We start from the raw sequence: 17,544 nt of genomic DNA on the forward strand, positions 1-17,544 counted from the left end.
AAAAATATATTGATCAAAAAAGTCTTAGTGGAAAGGGCAATATAAAGCAGGATGGTTTTATCAGATAATAGTTGTACAAATAGTTGACATCTCCTCCAATCAGACTTTAGTTTGGTTGCCTTAAGTTAAGGTAAACAAGTACTGCAACCCTATTGACTCCTTATTGACTTCTCCTCCAATCAGGCGTAGATACTTTAGTTGAGGCATTTATGTTTACACCTTTGAATAACATAGATAAACTATGTCGTTTTTGAAGAATTTAGATTTAAATATTAAATAGACATAAAATCGTCAGAACATTTTTGAAAAATCTACAATTTTCAACTTTACCCGTCCAGTAACCTACATTTATTTTTGGAAGTAGAAAATTCTAGGAGACATCCTCCAAAACAGCATAAAAACTTAAGTTTTAAATTGAATGTCGATTAGTAGCGATGGTCGCTTCGTTAAATCACACGAACGGACATCGAAAAACAAATTTCTCGTCATGTAAGGGCCATGAAATGTCAAAATCCGTCGAAATCTATAATTCAAATTATTTCAGGAACACAATTCAATATAAAGCAATATAAAGTGAAATTGTTTTATCAAATAATAGTTGTAGAAATATCATTGAAGTAATAATAGGAACAAAGGATAAAATAGTAAATAAAAATAACAAGTTCAGTAAAATATTTACTACGACCTAAGAGCAACAACAACATACACTATAGATAATATTATACATAACAAACGTGCTATTAAGAATGACTTATCAAAATGACAAATTGAAGGAAATATTCAAATATTCAACAACGTTAACATTTTCAAAACTGGTTGCAAGCGACTGCAATCTGGAACTAGTACATCTGTATTTTTTTTCTTACTGTTATGGGAGTGACCTGCAGCACTGCCGTGTCGTGACAAAACGCTGTAACTTTGGCGGAGATGTTTTGCGAAAATGAGCCGTAAAGTTTTAACCCGAAAATGTGATCTGTATCGTGTAGAACCAGTGTAACTAGGCAATAATGGTCAACCAATCAATTTTCACCAAATTTAATCACAATATGCACTTACGTAACATTACACGTAGCCATGTGTTTCCAAAGTCGAGATACACTGGTTCTACACGATACAGATCACATTTTCTGATGAAAACTTTACGGCTCATTTTCGCAAAACTTCTCCGCCAAAGTTACAGCGTTTTGTCATGACACGGCAGTGCAAGTAACTGTTCAATTTGAAGGGTTGCTAACGCCTGCTCCCTTTGCAGGACATCCAACAATCTCCATATTGATGGATGGCTGCCACCAATGTGTGCGTCGAAACCCCGATGCCAAGCCTCAACAGCATTATTTGTTTTTGGATCATCTCTGATCGCAGCGTCATACTGGTTCCAAATATGCACAGAAGACCTGGAAAGTACGATAGAAACTAAGAATTAGTAAATGGAGAACGAGTGATGAAAACTCTAACATATTTGGTATTAAAGCAGTACATAAACTTAGAAATACTCAACCCGCCATACATTGAGAATGTACAGTAGATAAATCGTTCTGTAAACATATGTTAAAAAAAAACTTTATATAAAACCATTCAAATATTAAATAACATGAAATGAATTTACAAATAGAAGCAACTATCTACTCAATAAATGAGTTACTGTAATATAGATTTTAAAAACTTCTTTTAAGTTAGAGTGAATTACACTAGTATATTTAACTCATAGGTTTATTTTATACTTTATGAATTTCCCCGTTTTAATTGACAAATCCTATATCATACGTACGATGAAGAGAAAAAATCTGTATGGTTATGATAATAAAACGTGATCAATAATAAATAAATCACCTTGGCTCTCGACGAGTACCTCTTGCTCTAGGCCGACCCATATAGTTGTCCTCAAAGTAATCAAGAATTGGAGTCAACGTATCAGGAAGTTGTGCCGATAAAGCTTCGAAAGTAGAAACAACATGTTCCACTGGTACAAAAGATAAAGCTGGAATCATCCTACACTGTAGAGAAAATTCAGAATCAACACTATATAGTTCCTGTAATCCTTTCGCTTGAACCCTCCTCCAAACGCACTGCGCTAAATGGAAATAATAAACTCGCACTCTGCATTCAAAGGTGTTCTGAAAAGCGGAAATTGCCACAGTTTCCAAATCAAGCATTACAGAATAAGGTTCAGTAGATGAACACTTTTCCTTTACCACTTCGAGGAACTTTACGTAAGCTTTTCCGACTTCTTAGTCAGTAATGCATGAACCACAGGAACCACTGAGTTACGATACAGAGCATGTATGGTATAGAGTTGGTAAAATAACTGAGGTACCACTTTAAATGTTCCATCGGCATACCACTCACGAGATTTTGCAAGAAGTTCTAATCTTTTATCAGTTGCGAAAATTATAAATCTTTCCGGATCATCCGTTCCAGAATCGAACAGCAGAAATCTTTCATCTTCTTTTGTATACTTATACACTTCTGGTATAACCAGCTCTCCTAAATTCCTTGACAGGGGGATTGAACTCGTTAAAGCAGCTCTTCTATTCCTGTGGGGAAAAATATTCCTATATAAAGTATAAATATACGAAAAGCATACAATCTAAATTTTAGTTGACTTTTATTTTACATCTATTTGGAAAATAAAAAAAATCGAAAACTTACAGTAGTACTAAAAGTTAAAATACCCGTTTCCTTTCACATTATCATTTCACGAATTCTTTCATAATCATTTGTCTTCTTTAGCCTAAATGATATAATCGTGGAACTTTAGACTTTATTTCATTTTTACCCATGCTCAGCTGATACTGCGGCTGATCGATTTCCAGTATCATCTGTAAGTCATGGAAATAAATTTCGATCTGTGACAATTCGAATTGCTATTCTTGTTGTTTTGTGAAATAATATTGCAACAAAGAGAGAACTGTAAATTTTATGCATTATTTCGTTAAGCATTTTCTCTAACAAAACAAAGGCAATGTGGAAAATAATTAAAGAAGAGCTCAACATGCAAATACGTAGTACCCATATAAATAGCATAATTTATGAGAGCGTGAACATGACAAATCCAAAGGACATAGCAACGTCTTTTAATAAATATTTCACAAATGTAGGGCAAACTCTTATTAAAAACAAAGGAACTAGTAAAACTAACTTATCGGAACTTAAAATTAAAAAATGTGATAAATCTATATTCTTGAAACCAGTAACAGAGAGTGAAATAATCATCATAATAAAACAAATGAAAAATTCGAATTCGGCTGGGTCGGACGAATTATCTAACAATTTAGTAAAAAGTTGTTACAAATATTTAGTTAAGCCATTATGTTATCTCTCAAATATTTCAATCGCCACAGGAACCTTTCCTGATAAACTAAAGATTGCTAAAGTTAAACCTTTGCACAAAAAAGGTAAACTCAATGAAATAGAAAACTATAGACCGATATCATTGCTACCCATTATAGGTAAAATTCTGGAAAAAATAATGTTCAATCGGGTTCATTAATAAATATTCTATTATATCCAACACACAACATGGTTTCTTGAAAGGTAAATCTACTTAGACAGCAATTTTTCATTTTCTAGAAAACTGCAGAAAGTTACTGGATGAGAAAAAATTATCTATAGGAATATTTTTAGATCTAACAAAAGCCTTCGATTTAGTAAATCATCATATATTGCTAGAAAAACTTAGTTGCTATGGTATTAGAGGCTTAGCAAATAAATGGTTTGAATCATACCTTAAAGATCGGAAACAAGTAACTGAAATCACAGGAATAGTTAAAAATAAAATTAAAAAGTGTGTGTCAAGTGAAGAAATTATTAATTGTGGAGTACCACAAGGATCAATTCTAGGACCACTTCTCTTTCTTCTTTATATAAATGATCTTTCTAAAAGTATTAATAGTTCATGTGTGACTTTATATGCAGATGATACAAACATAAAAGTTAGTGGGAAAGATGAATGCGAATTAGCTTCAAACTGCCAAACAGCAATGAACCAACTTTCAAGTTGGATGAATAAAAATGACCTAATCATTAATATAAATAAAACATGTGCCTTAAATTTTAACAATGGTAAAAGTAATCAAGCCAATGCAATAATAAAAATAAATAATAAAACAGTTAAATATGTAGAAACTGCTACCTTTCTCGGAGTTAAAATATCTAATAATTCCAACTGGGAACCACATATAGAACATGTAAGAAGTAAGCTAAGCAAACTATGCTATGCAATTAGATGTGTAAGAGATAAGATTAATGTAAAAACAGCTAAGTGTATATATTACTCAAATTTTCATTCTACAATAAAATATGGCTTGATGTTCTGGGGAAATGCACCTAAAAGTATTGCTATCTTTAGACTACAGAAGAAAGTAGTAAGAATACTTGCAGGAATAAAATGTAACTCTTCTTGCAGAAATATTTTTAAGGAACTTGGAATAATGACTCTTCCCTCAATGTATTTGTTCGAAATATTAATGTATTTGAAAAAACATAGTAGTGAATTTATTGTTAACAAAGACATTCACAGTTATAACACAAGAAGTAAAGACGACATTCACTTGCATGCACATAGGACAAATATATACAATAAATCAGTTACGCACAAAGGTACTCTATTATACAATCTACTTCCATCATGTATAAAAAATCAGGTCTCTGTCAATAGCTTTAGATCCAAACTTAAAAGGTACTTGATAGAACATTGCTTTTACTCGGTTGAAGAATATGTAGAAAATAATTCGTATACGTAAAATTAAATGCATAGTAAGTAAATTAGTGAAACCATAAGAATCTATATGTAATAATAGTATGTATGTTTATGTATACTGGTATATATATAAATGACATGTCCAATTTCGTCGTATGACGATGAACGGATGCAATAAATTATGAATATGATTATCTACCACAGAGCTGCTTAGATCATCTATTTATTTATTTATTTATTATATTTAAAGTTCGAGCAAATGTTGCGTTCAACAAGTGGTTTGCAACTTTGTAATCATACCTTACAATCAAATTTAGCAGTTCAATGTAATTGCTCTTGCTCATTGGTTTGCTACCCTCTCTATGTTTTCTATGTTCCAACCCTGGCTTTGCTAAAGAAAAGGTCTGGCACTAATCAAATATTCTCTTTTTCTGTTTGTTTTTACGTTCTCATTACTTTTAATTATCTCATAGTAATGCTGATAATCTGCTTGACTGTCAATCCTTGTGTAATCGAATGTCTTCACGCAGTATGTGGATGAAGATGGCTTTGGGACTATTCACGACACCCACTATTTACAGAAAAAAAGTGATCACGGAATTCTGAGACATTCCAAACACCTATTTAGTAACAAAATAAACATGACAAATATGGCCATCTTCAGTTGATGAACACCCAGCTAACCGTTTCGTAGAATTATGATGACTACCTAGAAAATGTCTAGTGTAATATTTTATTTTAGTTTTAAATTCTGTAACGTGAGGGGTAGGTCTGTCATTCAAATAACCTACATGATCATAGAATCTAGTGAGCCGAAATGACTCGATTTCACTTGATTTGTCATGTACTGGTTGGATCATTTCTGCGCAAAACGAAGTTTCTGATCTCTTGAACCTATAACTGATACCACTTGCCTAGTGTTTTATCCAGGCATCTTAGGAGGGGAAAATCCCCCTCAAATTTTTGAAGATATAGGTATAGCCATACATATATTTCCGGTTTCAAATTTAACGTGCAGTTTATGTTTTTACTGGTGTTTAATGATGTTTGGTGTTTGTGTTCGTTTGAAGGAGAATTTTGGTCTACAGAAAGCACATTATCTCCATTGTAGAAGTCACTTATTAAATTTATCAGCAGCTAATGTAACGGGAAAAAGAAAAAAAAAAAGGTTGTAAAAAGCTTTCCTCGACCTTCAACAGCCTACTATGGAAGTTCTTTCATCAGTGATCGAAAAATCACACAAAGTTAAAAAGTATTACAAACTATCATGAATGATCCCAATCTGGAGCTTGTAAAGGTAGGAGACAGTCAACGGACGTCTTACTTTCGAGCTGTCAATGCCCTTGTTGATTGGCAGCAATCGTAATAACTATGCAAGAAATGCATACAGATTGCGCGGATTTGTCATCAGAGGCAAGGAGATAGTTGTTAGTAGCCCAGAACAAAAAGCTAACGGTCTTATTGTTCGCTATATTGGAAGTGTTGAAACCAATTAATTCCTTGACTCTAATGTTACAGTCCGAAAACCTTACTCTTCGTGATTTACCGATGAAAGTGTCTGTGGTAACCTGTAGTCCGAAGGATATTATGGGTGATTCATCGATTTAGTTGGGAGCATTTCGTAAGTATCACAAGAAAGTGATGAAAGAGTCTGTATGCATTTCTGGGCAGATTTTGAAGACTATGATAAGATCCATAATGAAGTTGTACGACCATATGTGATAGCGTCGCTAGAAAATTTTGATAGAAGATTTGGGGATACTGTTGTCAAAATTTCTTTATTGTCCCAAGTGTTTAACTCTAGTGACATTATGCCTATGAATAATGCAATACAAGAACTCAAATCTTAGTATGATTTTTTTTTCTTTGAATTTTGAAGAGTGTGTAACTGAATGTAAGTGTTTTCATTCAATTTTAAAGAAGTATGCAGAGAAGAATATGAGGTTGAGTGATATATAAACTTCAAGTGCATGATACTGGGGACGGATTTCCTACACTACATCTAGGTGTCTTATTAAGTGTGTGTGTCCTATAGGCAGTGTTCGAATGGTAAAAAAGCAGAGGTGGTATGTTTTATTATGATTTTGACTCAACATACCTGTTACTGAAAAACCAGAGACGGTATGTCCTCATTACTAAAAAACCAGAGGCGGTATGGCATACCACCGCATATCGTCTCACTTCGACCACTGCCTATAGGTATCTGCGAAGTTGAAACATCATTCCCAAGTATGGCACGAATTTGTACTAAATTAAGACAACAACTTACACCACATTACTTAAGTTCACTTGTGTTAATATCCATGGAAGGTCCTCGTGAACTGGAACTTTTCCATATAAGGAATATTATAAAAATCTGATATAATGCATCCCCAAGAAGAATTTCACTGCCTTCTTTTTAAAACTTAAAACGTAAAATATAATAGTTTATTAAAAATGTGTATTTAAATATTAAGTTCATGAAAAGGTAAGAATCTTGTAGATTAGTCTTACTATTTTAATAATTGAATAAGTATGAATCTTTATCTGATCAAAATATTATTAGTAATAATTGTTGCATATGGAGAATCTTTATATTTTAATAGTTAAAAATTAATGTACAGTAGTGAAGAACAAATATACAGTTCTCTGAAAGTATTTAGACGGTTTCTTTGCACACAGTATAAAAAATAAAGGTATGGGTTGCATAAGGTATGGTTACTTTCGACATTTTTAATGGACTTCCCCCTAAAAACGAGGGGACTGGATAAAACATTGCCACTTACCTTTTCCATTGTCGTCTTATTTACACAAGTTTCATCTAAGCCTTCCCGATTTTTATAAAAGAAAAATAATACGATATCACATACCGGTACAACGTTATACAGAAGGATAAACCCATTTCTTCATAAGTTAGGAAATTAAATTATATAACAAACTGAACTGTATGATGCACTAAAAGTCCACTATACCCAATACATTGGTACGAATACTTGAAGCGCACAGTTTCCTCTGATTCATCACTATGTTCGTATCTGTTCGGGTTCATGCGGAAGAAAACATTCCTCTCCACGAACGGTAGGTAGCAAAGCAGACGATATGGAACTTGCTTGCAGTAAGGCAGCCAGTAAACTTTTTTCCCTTGAAAATGGAAGTTTTACAATAATTTAAATATTACTTAGAGAGGTACAAAAGAGTGGTAAGAGCTGTTCCGTCTGTTTCATGAAGAATTTGCCACTGGTCTTGATACTGATCACCATAGAGGGAAAACGGTAAAACGTACTGGGTAAATGGCTTTCTGATATGGAACCAGTTGCCCAAGAACAAATTTCATCTTCACCTTTATACCTCAATTGAATCCAGAAGTGGTAGAAATCCATGGTTTCCAGTTTCAACGTTGTGCTTATCATACTGTAATACGGTTATAGATAGCGAGAAGCAGTTTTTGGATTCAACACCGGAAGAATAGTTTCCATCTTCAACTTTATTACAAGCAGAAATGATAGAAATTACTTTTGCTTTCGGTTTTAATGTTGATTTCCATAGAGCGAAATAGTAATAAGAGGCGACAAACTTTTTTTTTTTTAAATATGGATTCATATCCGAAGAATATATTTTATCTCAGTTTTATTTTCATACTAAAACAGGAAATGGTAATAAATAGTGGAGCTTTAGATTTTCAATATTGATTCCTATATAGTAAGACATAGAAACTGTTTTTGATATGGATTCAGTGTTAGAAGAGGTTCCACCTCTCACATTATCCCTCTATTGCAGCCAGACACACACGCCAAATCGCTTGAGCTAGAAACTTGTAATTTGTACAGTGAATAGGATTTGGAACGGTATCACTAAAGAAGAAATTTTGGAAATTCGACGAGGAAAGGGGAAGTATATTAAAATGTTCATATCTCGAAATCTCCGAAGATTAAAAACATGAAATTAGATATCTGGACTTCTCGTTTAAAAGAATTACACACGTGTTTAAGCAATTTTTTTAAAAAATATTTTACCTAGAAGGGAAGAAAAGGGTGTAAAAAGGCCAAATACATGGGGTTACAACTATTAAAACAAGGTGTCTATATCTCAGAATCTCTGAAAGTTAGAGACTTGCAATTTGGTATGTAGACTTTAATAGAGTTTCGTCTAATATTTACCTTGAAAGAAAGAAAATTGGGTGGGCAGGGAAAAGAGTGGGATTTCAATTATTATAATAGGATTCTCATATTAAAACAAAATGCCCACATGTCTGAATCCCTTAACGTTAGAGATATGGCATTTACTGTTAAGAACTTCTGTTTAAAATAATTTAATTCTGGTACATGTTTTATCGTTTTTCTTTTTTTTAAAAAAAAAAAAGAAGAAAAGAGGTAAGATGAAGAAAAAGGAATGGCAGTTGTAATTATTACAACTAAATGCTACATTTCGGAATTCCTTAAAGTTAGAGATATAAAATTTGGTGCTTAGACTTTTGATCTAAAGCAATTCAACAAATCCACGGTTCATAGTGGTCTGTTCTTCTAAATAGTTCAAAAGTGACCGAAAGCACACGAAAAAGTGACTAAAATCTCATCAAAAATTGAATTTTACCATTTTTTCCAACCAAAATATGGCCGGCTGGATCATAGCTGAAATACGTAATATTTTAACATGTTAAGATTGAAAATTTAAGTTTGTCCGCTAATAAAAATGTGTTACTTGTGTTACATGGATTACTTATGTTTAGAGGTTCATTATTGATTACATACTTCGCACAGTTTTGTATTTCAACTTTGATCTGGTTAGGGTAAGGCCAAATTTCTATATTTTCATTATGTCCAATAATACTTACCATTAACTGATAATCAAATTTTGCATTGTACAATCCGCGGCAAAAAACCTGCAACATGAGGATGTAAGTTTTTGTGAAACTACGCCTAACAGCACAGGGAATGAACATAACGTCTAAGTGGAACGAATCACGCCAGGATAAACCTCGGCCTCCTCCCGCGCATACTTAATTTGGAGCAAAAGACTTCGTAATTTCACAATAAACTTATATGCTCATGTTGCAGGTTTTTTTGCCGCGGATTGTACAATTGGTTTGTTACAAATTTTGTCTTGGTACGACATGATTGATAAACATAGGTATTGCCTCTGGTGCACTCCGGGCGAAATGAGCACATGGGTGTAGTTGCACAGTCTTCCATTTTGCTCGTGTTTTGGTATGTTATGAGGTATCACGAGAGGTGTTGAAATGCAAAATGGCAGATGCTGATGGTTCACCGTCTACAAGATAGAGGGCACTGAATACATGAAAAATGCTCCAAACATGCATATACCATATTAAAATATTTGTATTTGGTCTAGGAATTAATTCGTGCGGTTGGTACGCACACATTGAAGCTGTAGTACAAACACAAAATACATAAATACCTTAAGAAAAATATTGTCTATCGCTAGCCACCACTTTCGCCCATCTGTCAGGCAATGTACGGATTCCGTGGCGAAAGAAGTCCTCATCCTTGGAAGCGATCCAGTCAGAGACCCATGTTTCGATATCTTCTGAAGAAGTAAACCGCTGTCCAATCAAATCGTTGTTCATGCAATCGAACAAGTAGTAGTCCGAAGGAGCAACGTCTGGTGAATACGGCGGGTGGGGTAAAACTTCCCATCCGACATTTTCTAAATAGGTTTTGACCGGTTTTGCTACATGTGGGCGAGCGTTATCATGTTGAACAATAAGTTTATCATGTCTGTTCTCCCATTCTGGTCGTGTTCTGGCCAGAGCTTGCTTCAAACGCATTAATTGTCGTCGATAACGTTCTCCATTCATAGTTTCACCCGGTTGCAGCAGCTCATAGTACACCACACCTTTCATATCCCACCATATGCACAGCATAACCTTTGCACAGTGAATATCTCGTTTTGGTTGTGATGGACCTGGTTCACCTGGTTTCACCCAGGCCTTTTTTCGTTTAGGGTTCTCGTAATGGATCCACTTCTCAGCACCCGTAATAATTCGATGCAGAAACCCCTTTCTGCTCTGTCGTTGAAGCAGCAATTCGCAAATGGTTTTTCGTCTTTCAACGTCTCTGTCTTTCAATTCATGTGGAACCCAATGTGACATCTTTTGAATCATTCCCATGGCTTTCAAGCGTTTGGAGACTGTTGTTTGATCAACGCCTAATGCTGCTGCAAGTTGTTCCTGCGTTTGACACGAATCCTGCTCGAGCAATGCTGTCAATTCTTCGTCTTGAAATTGTTTTGGCTGTCCAGCTCGCTCTTGGTCTGACAAGCCGAAATCACCACTTCTAAACCGTGCAAACCACTTCTGACACGTTCGCTCAGCTAGAGCATGGTCACCATACACTTCCACCAAAATACGATGACTTTCAGTCGCACTTTTCTGCATGTTAAAGTAATGCAGCAGGACACCCCGCAAAAACACTTTATCAGGCACAAATTGCGCCATGTTCACTTAACTACAAACTGGTGTTGTTGACGCTTTAATTCACTGCCCTATACTACGAACGATACGCGATGACAGGGGTTTGCAACACATGTGTGGATACACGGAACTGTGGGACGCTCCGTTCGTTGCGCCATCTCTTGTCCACCCGCACGAATTAATTCCTAGACCAAATAGTTAAAGTTTAGTGAATGTCAGAAATATGAAACTGTCACAGTAATACAGAGGAACATACTAAAAAAGTAAGAAACCAATATCAACAATGTTACCATTACAATGCCGTGTCAAAGGTAAAGGTCATTAACGCCAAAAGTGTGCCAAGTTTGGTCATCTTTGTGGAGTAGAAGGGGAAAGAACCACTAAACTTTATTTTGTGAATGACAACCTTGGACCTTTCTTAGAACATCGGTGTATATTTTAGCTGGTGGTATGTTTCCTCTTTCTGTGTATGGATGTGTGTAATTCAATGGTGTCAATATCGGCCATATTGCAAAAGGGCCTCGAGAAAAATTGTTCAGCATTTGAGAAAATAACCTGCTTTTGTATATATGCCTCCTTGCACAACAAATGATTGGTGGTTTACAGTATTGTCCGAGTTATCAAAGGTGCAATATAGCTATGTTCAGATAATGAAAAACATAGTCGAATAGTACATGTATTATAGATGTATATGATTACAATCCATGTGTTCATTATAAAAGACATATTATGATACCAATAAGTTTGACATGCAAAATTAATGCTTGCAATCTAAAATAAAAGGAAAGTATGTTAGTGATCCACATGCAGTAGTGGCAAAAATCAGTGTCAGTCTGGCAACCCTGTCTGGTAGCAGAATATTGTGTATATGTATATATTTTGTATTGTGCTAGTTTGAATGTGTTGAGTGGTGTTGTAAGTCAAATACCATTGTAACTGTTTTGTGCTCTGTTGCAGAAATGTGGTAGTCCTACCAGAAACATTCAGTGCTCTGTTGGACTTGTAACTGAAAGCAGTTGTTACAACAGCTCATATAGCTCGTCTGCAGACACATATGTCATAGGAGACCTGACAGAGGACCAGCAGAGCTGCTGAAGATGAATGTCTACAGACATTACAACTGGGGCAAATGAAATGGACCAATTTCCAGGACAAAGGTAGTTGACAAAATTTATTTATTACCTAAAATTGTACCACATTCATGGAATTGTAAACGGGTATTCATTTATTTTTTAGCCGTGCAGATTTGTTTGCAGCGGTCCATTTTGTATAGGCGCGTGTGCGTGTTTTGCACTTTTCAGAAGATTCCGTTAAATGCTGTAACTTTTTTAGGTTTTAAAGATAATGAGTTCAAACCAAAACCATATGAAAAATAATCGAATGGACAACATTCTGTGTTCTGTGGACATTGAGACGTACTTTAGAACGTCGGGAAAAAAGCTCTGAACATTCATGATAGAAACCTAAAAATCACCGTTTTGGAATGTATATTTTGAAACTAAATAAATAAGACTCACCTTCAATTTTTTTTACATAGAGACTAGATAATAGACAACGTCCCAAACAAGTTCCAGATTTGAGAACCATGTACTTGATTTTTGGAAACTTTTAAACATTGCGAACTTTCGAAAACCATGTATTTTCACGGACGCAAGTGAAAGAAACCAAAATTTGCACAAAATAGACTATCGTTGTGCAGTAACACGTGGGTAAAATTGCATCACTGAGACTTGAGTAGTTTCTGAGTTATAGTTGTTGCAATGATGTGAAATTCGAAATTTTAACAGCTGAACAGATGTTCAGGTTGTGTGTTGATAGTATCTCAGGCATACAATTTATCTATATTTCATCTGAAGAAGTGCGGTCAAACAGAAAGCAATTCGAAATTTGCTACTTGTAAAAGAATTATTAATACTAGATCATATCATAGATTTGTACCTCTGACGCAAACACACATCAGATGTTGTGAATTGTCACAACCAGATGAATTTACTGATTGCAGTGCTTCAGTACTTCCAGAATACAGCATGTTGTCATTTGCACCTAATGATACCGTAGTGTGTATTTACGACGAGAAATGGCGGATTGGAAGAATTGAAGTCATCAGTCAGGACGATCTTTGTGTTCACTTTTTCCATTCCCATGGCCCAAGAACCTCTTTTAAACTACCTACGAATGACAAGGTGTGGGTGCCAATCACTAAGGTTCTCCGGAAACTCTCACCCACAGAGTTCACAATTCCTACAGGTCGTACTTTCAATATCAGTGCCAAACCCTGTACACAAATTAGTCAATTGTTTACCTCACTGATGTCTTAACAGCAGCGCTATAAGCAGAAAAAAAGAAATAACAGACGCGTTTTTTTTTTTTTAAAGTCAGCAGCAAAAAACCTGCAACATGAGCATATAAATTTATTGTGAAACTACGCCTAACAGCCCACGGAATCAACATAATGTCTAAGTGACACGAATCACGCCAGAAGAAACCTCGGCGTCATCCCCTGCACACTTATTTTGGAGCAAAAAGACTTTGTTTCACAATAAACTTACATGCTTATGTTGGTTTTTTTTGCTGCGGACTGTACAAAATATGATTCATAAATTGTGCACATTTTACCAATTTAATATTACTGTCATGTTATTTTGACTTTTGCTACAAAATTTATATCCACGCCTCATGACGCTTCATGATATTAAGTCCCAGTGAAGAAAAAACTTATAACTCAGGAACCACTCAAGTCTCAGTGATGCAATTTTATCCACGTGTTACTGTAAAACTATCGTGTATTTTGTGCAAATTTCAGATTTTTAACTTGCGTCCTTCCTTACATATTTGATGGTGAAAATACACGATTTTCGAAAATTCGCAATGTTTAAAAATTTCCAAAAATAATCAAGTATATGGTTCTCAGATCTGAAACTTGTTTGGGACGTTGTCTATTATCTAGTCTCTATGTAGACAAAACATTGAAGAGAATCTCATTTATTTCGTTTCAAAATGTACATTCCAAAACTGACATTTTTAGGTTTCCAACATCCATGTTCAGAGCCCTTTTCCCTGACGTTCTAAAGTACGTCTCAATGTCCACAGAGCACAGAATGTTTTCCATTCCATCTTTCATATGGTTTGAACTCATTATCTTTAAAACCTAAAATATTACAGCCTTTAACGGAATCCTCTGAAAAGTTCAAAATACGCTCAGGCGCCTATACAAAATGGTCACTACGACAAAATCTGCGCGCTAATAAATAAATGAATACCCGTTTCCAACTCCCAGAATATGGTACAAACTTAGGTAAAAAAATAATAATCAAAAACTCAATTTTGTCAGCAACCATCACTGGTTGATTTCATTTGGATTGACCCAACTGTGTGTGAGCACCACAAGAAAATGTATCTTGCAAAGTACTACCATTTGTATGGACGGACGGGCTGTGATCCCACACATGTTCATAAGAAGGTATTAAAAAAGAACCTGAAGGGAATCACTGTTGAGTTTGCGAAGAAACACAGTACCCAAGAAATAGAACTAATTCCTGGTAAATCAATATGCACCACATGTCATAAAAGGTTATCCATATATGGCATGCCAATTTACTTGGTAACAAAACATATCAAACATGCTCAACATTTATCGGACGATGCGACATGTAGCAATGATGACATGTGATTGTGCAGATGAGCTTTATAAGCTGATGTAACAACTGTCTTCACTTACAAGTCGGCGTGGGAGGCCCGGGTTCGATTCCCGGCAGGAACTCATGTGGTCGGATTCCACGTTAATCAGTAGGTCCACGTCTCATATAGCCTCGCTGCTGCAAGGGACGCTAAACTAAAATCAACTCAACTCAGTTCCAAGTCCAACAGAGCACTGCATAATCCTGGTAGGACTACCACATTTCTGCAACAGAGCACACAGCAACAGTTACAGTGATGTTTGACTTACACACCACTCAACACATTCAAGCTAGCACAATACAATAGAATAAGTATGGCAGATGCAATGTTCTGGAATGAATTCCACTACTAGACAGGGTCCCCAGACTGACACTGATTTTTGCCACTACTGCATGTGGATCACTAACATGTTTCCTTTTATATGGTATTGTAAGCATTAATTTTGCATGTCAACTATCTATTGATATTTTTTTAAAATATATAATGAACACATGAGTTGTAATCATAGACATTTATATTACACGTACTACTAGACTATGTTTTTCATTATCTGAATATAGGCATATTGCATCTTTGATAACTCGGACAATACTGTGAACCACCAAATTATATTTGTTGTGCAAGGAGACATACAACGGCAGGTTATTTTCTCAAATGCTGAACAACTTTTCTCGAGGCCCTTTTGCAATATGGCCGATAGGGGCAACATACTACCAGCTGAAATATACATCGATGTTCTGAGGAAGGTCCAAGGTTGTCAGTCACAAAATAAACGTTAGTGGTTATTTCCCCTTCTACTTCACAAAGATGACCAAACTTGGCTCACTTTAGCGTTAATGACCTTAGCTTTGACCCGCCATGTGATGGCAACATTGGTGATATTGGTTTCTTACTTTTTTGTATGTTCCTCTTTATTACTATGTGTACTGTGACAAAGTTTCATGTTCCTCACAGTCACCAAACTGTAACTACAAATATTTTAATATATGAGTATTCGAAGCATTTTTCATGTGTTCAGTGACTTCTATCTTGGAAACGGTGAACCATGGGCATCTGCCATTTTGCATTTCAACACTTCTCGTGATGCCTCGTAACATATCAAAACACGAGGAAAATCGCTGACGATGAAACTACATTTTTCAAAATTGACTTGATTTCACTTGGAATGCATTCTCTATCAACATCCCGCATACAATGAAAAGTAAACTGTGAACAGGTAATATATGTCATCCTCCTTTAACACGATAAGAACAATGTAAAGAACGTGAATTATGTTTACATCCTTAGTATGAACTTTTAAAATGAATTACAAAAATAGAAAGAATAAAGGCTGAAGTGAGAATAAAGCTGAGTTGGTTCACATGACAACAAGTACTGAAGTTTTCAGAAGAGTAAAAAGTAACAAGTTTCTATCTTTTTCCATTTATTTTTATATTTTGTTTTCTTAGAAAACTGCCGATGCAAAACATAAATCACACGAAAAATGACTTTAGCCCCTAAAAAAGTAACTTTTAGTGACAAACAAAAAAAAAAAAAAAAAAAAAAAAAACTTTTAGTGCCCAATTTGAAAAGAAGTAACTTTTAGTTAAAAAAAAAAAAAAGACACTATGAGCCCTGCAAGTCTTTCAGTGTTTGTAGGTGTTTGACCTAAAATGGAAGAAAAAGAGTAATCCTATACGAAAGTGTAGAAGGAAAAACGTAAAATATTGCCTATAGTTACACGTAAAGCCATTTGGAGGGCTGTGGTGACACAGCGGTTGAGCGTTCACTTCTGGTACACGGGATACCTGGTTTGATCCCAGCTCGCACCAGATGGGATTCGTGGTTGACAAACACTACGTGCGTGGATTTTCTCGGAGTTACTCCGTTTCCTCCCGTTTTCATCATCCTGTCTCCTTTAGCCTACACGGCATAACCATGTGACGTAAAACTGAACGATTTCGTTTCATTTTTTCTCTATTCCGGACAAAATTATCTGGAAGAAAGGCTGACCTGTAAACCAACAACTCTGCCCAATAGTCTAGAGGCAAGCGCGTGGCTTTGGTGCACAATATCACTGGTTTGATTCCCGATGGGAGAGCATTCTTGAACGTATTATTCGGATTTACCTTACACTGTAGGTCTACGTTCAATATAGCCTCAGTGCTGAAAAGGAATGCTAAACTTCAGTCTCCTTTTAAAAAAAAATAATTAAAAAAAAAAACTGCACTCACGAATTTTCATCACGAAGCTCAAGCGTGAAAAATACGTTTAGTGTATTGACATTGAGATAACTGAAACAGAAATGCAACTCATGGAAAAAGTGCCTGTAAGGAAAGTATCTACAGTGGCATTGACATTTTAGCTGTGGAATCGTAGTTCGGCGACTCTGTCAAAAGATGGCATGGCAATGCTCCTCAAGCCACAGTAAATGGAGGTTGTATGAGTGCATGAGTGTATGTGAATGATATATAGCAGTTATTTCTCAAATATCTGGGAAATGTTTCGGGTATCTTGATGCACTAATCTCCTTGTTTGAGCGTTCTTGACTTAGCCACTCCGTTCTTGGTCAGGTTTGTCCGAGTAAAGGATTGGCATTACTTGTACAATTACCGAAACAATACAGTTAATAGTACATTAAATATTATAGGCAGTAAACAGAAAGAGTGTATAAAATTACTGGAGTCATTATGTTGACACAAATTCTCATGGCCTTGGGTTGAATTAGAAAACTTTCATACTGAAGATAAACTCTTTACTACCAAATCACCATACTCTC

At 35.4% G+C, this 17,544-nt stretch overlaps 1 protein-coding gene across 1 annotated transcript; it reads right to left on the reverse strand.

Annotated features, from left to right (window-relative positions):
* Positions 1 to 662: 662 nt before the first annotated feature.
* Positions 663 to 4,833, reverse strand: LOC145683484 (uncharacterized). The gene is made up of 2 exons (XM_081754818.1): positions 1,831 to 4,833; positions 663 to 1,394 (listed from the first exon to the last, which is right to left on the reverse strand). The coding sequence occupies exons 1-2, from the start codon at positions 2,151 to 2,153 to the stop codon at positions 1,175 to 1,177; spliced, it is 543 nt and encodes a 180-aa protein (XP_081610944.1). The 5' UTR covers positions 2,154 to 4,833; the 3' UTR covers positions 663 to 1,174.
* Between the last annotated feature and the right edge of the window lie 12,711 nt (positions 4,834 to 17,544).

This window comes from Thermobia domestica, chromosome 4 (genome assembly GCF_964235325.1).
Source record: "Thermobia domestica chromosome 4, izTheDome1.hap1.1, whole genome shotgun sequence".
NCBI classification, from domain to species: Eukaryota; Metazoa; Arthropoda; class Insecta; order Zygentoma; family Lepismatidae; genus Thermobia; species Thermobia domestica.

Excerpts from the sequence above, each read along its gene's own strand:
- LOC145683484 (XM_081754818.1), bottom strand. The coding sequence starts at position 2,153 with ATGCTTGATTTGGAAACTGTGGCAATTTCCGCTTTTCAGAACACCTTT. Across the intron at positions 1,395-1,830 it reads GGTACTCGTCGAGAGCCAAG|GTCTTCTGTGCATATTTGGA; the intron begins GTGATTTATTTA and ends CGTACTTTCCAG.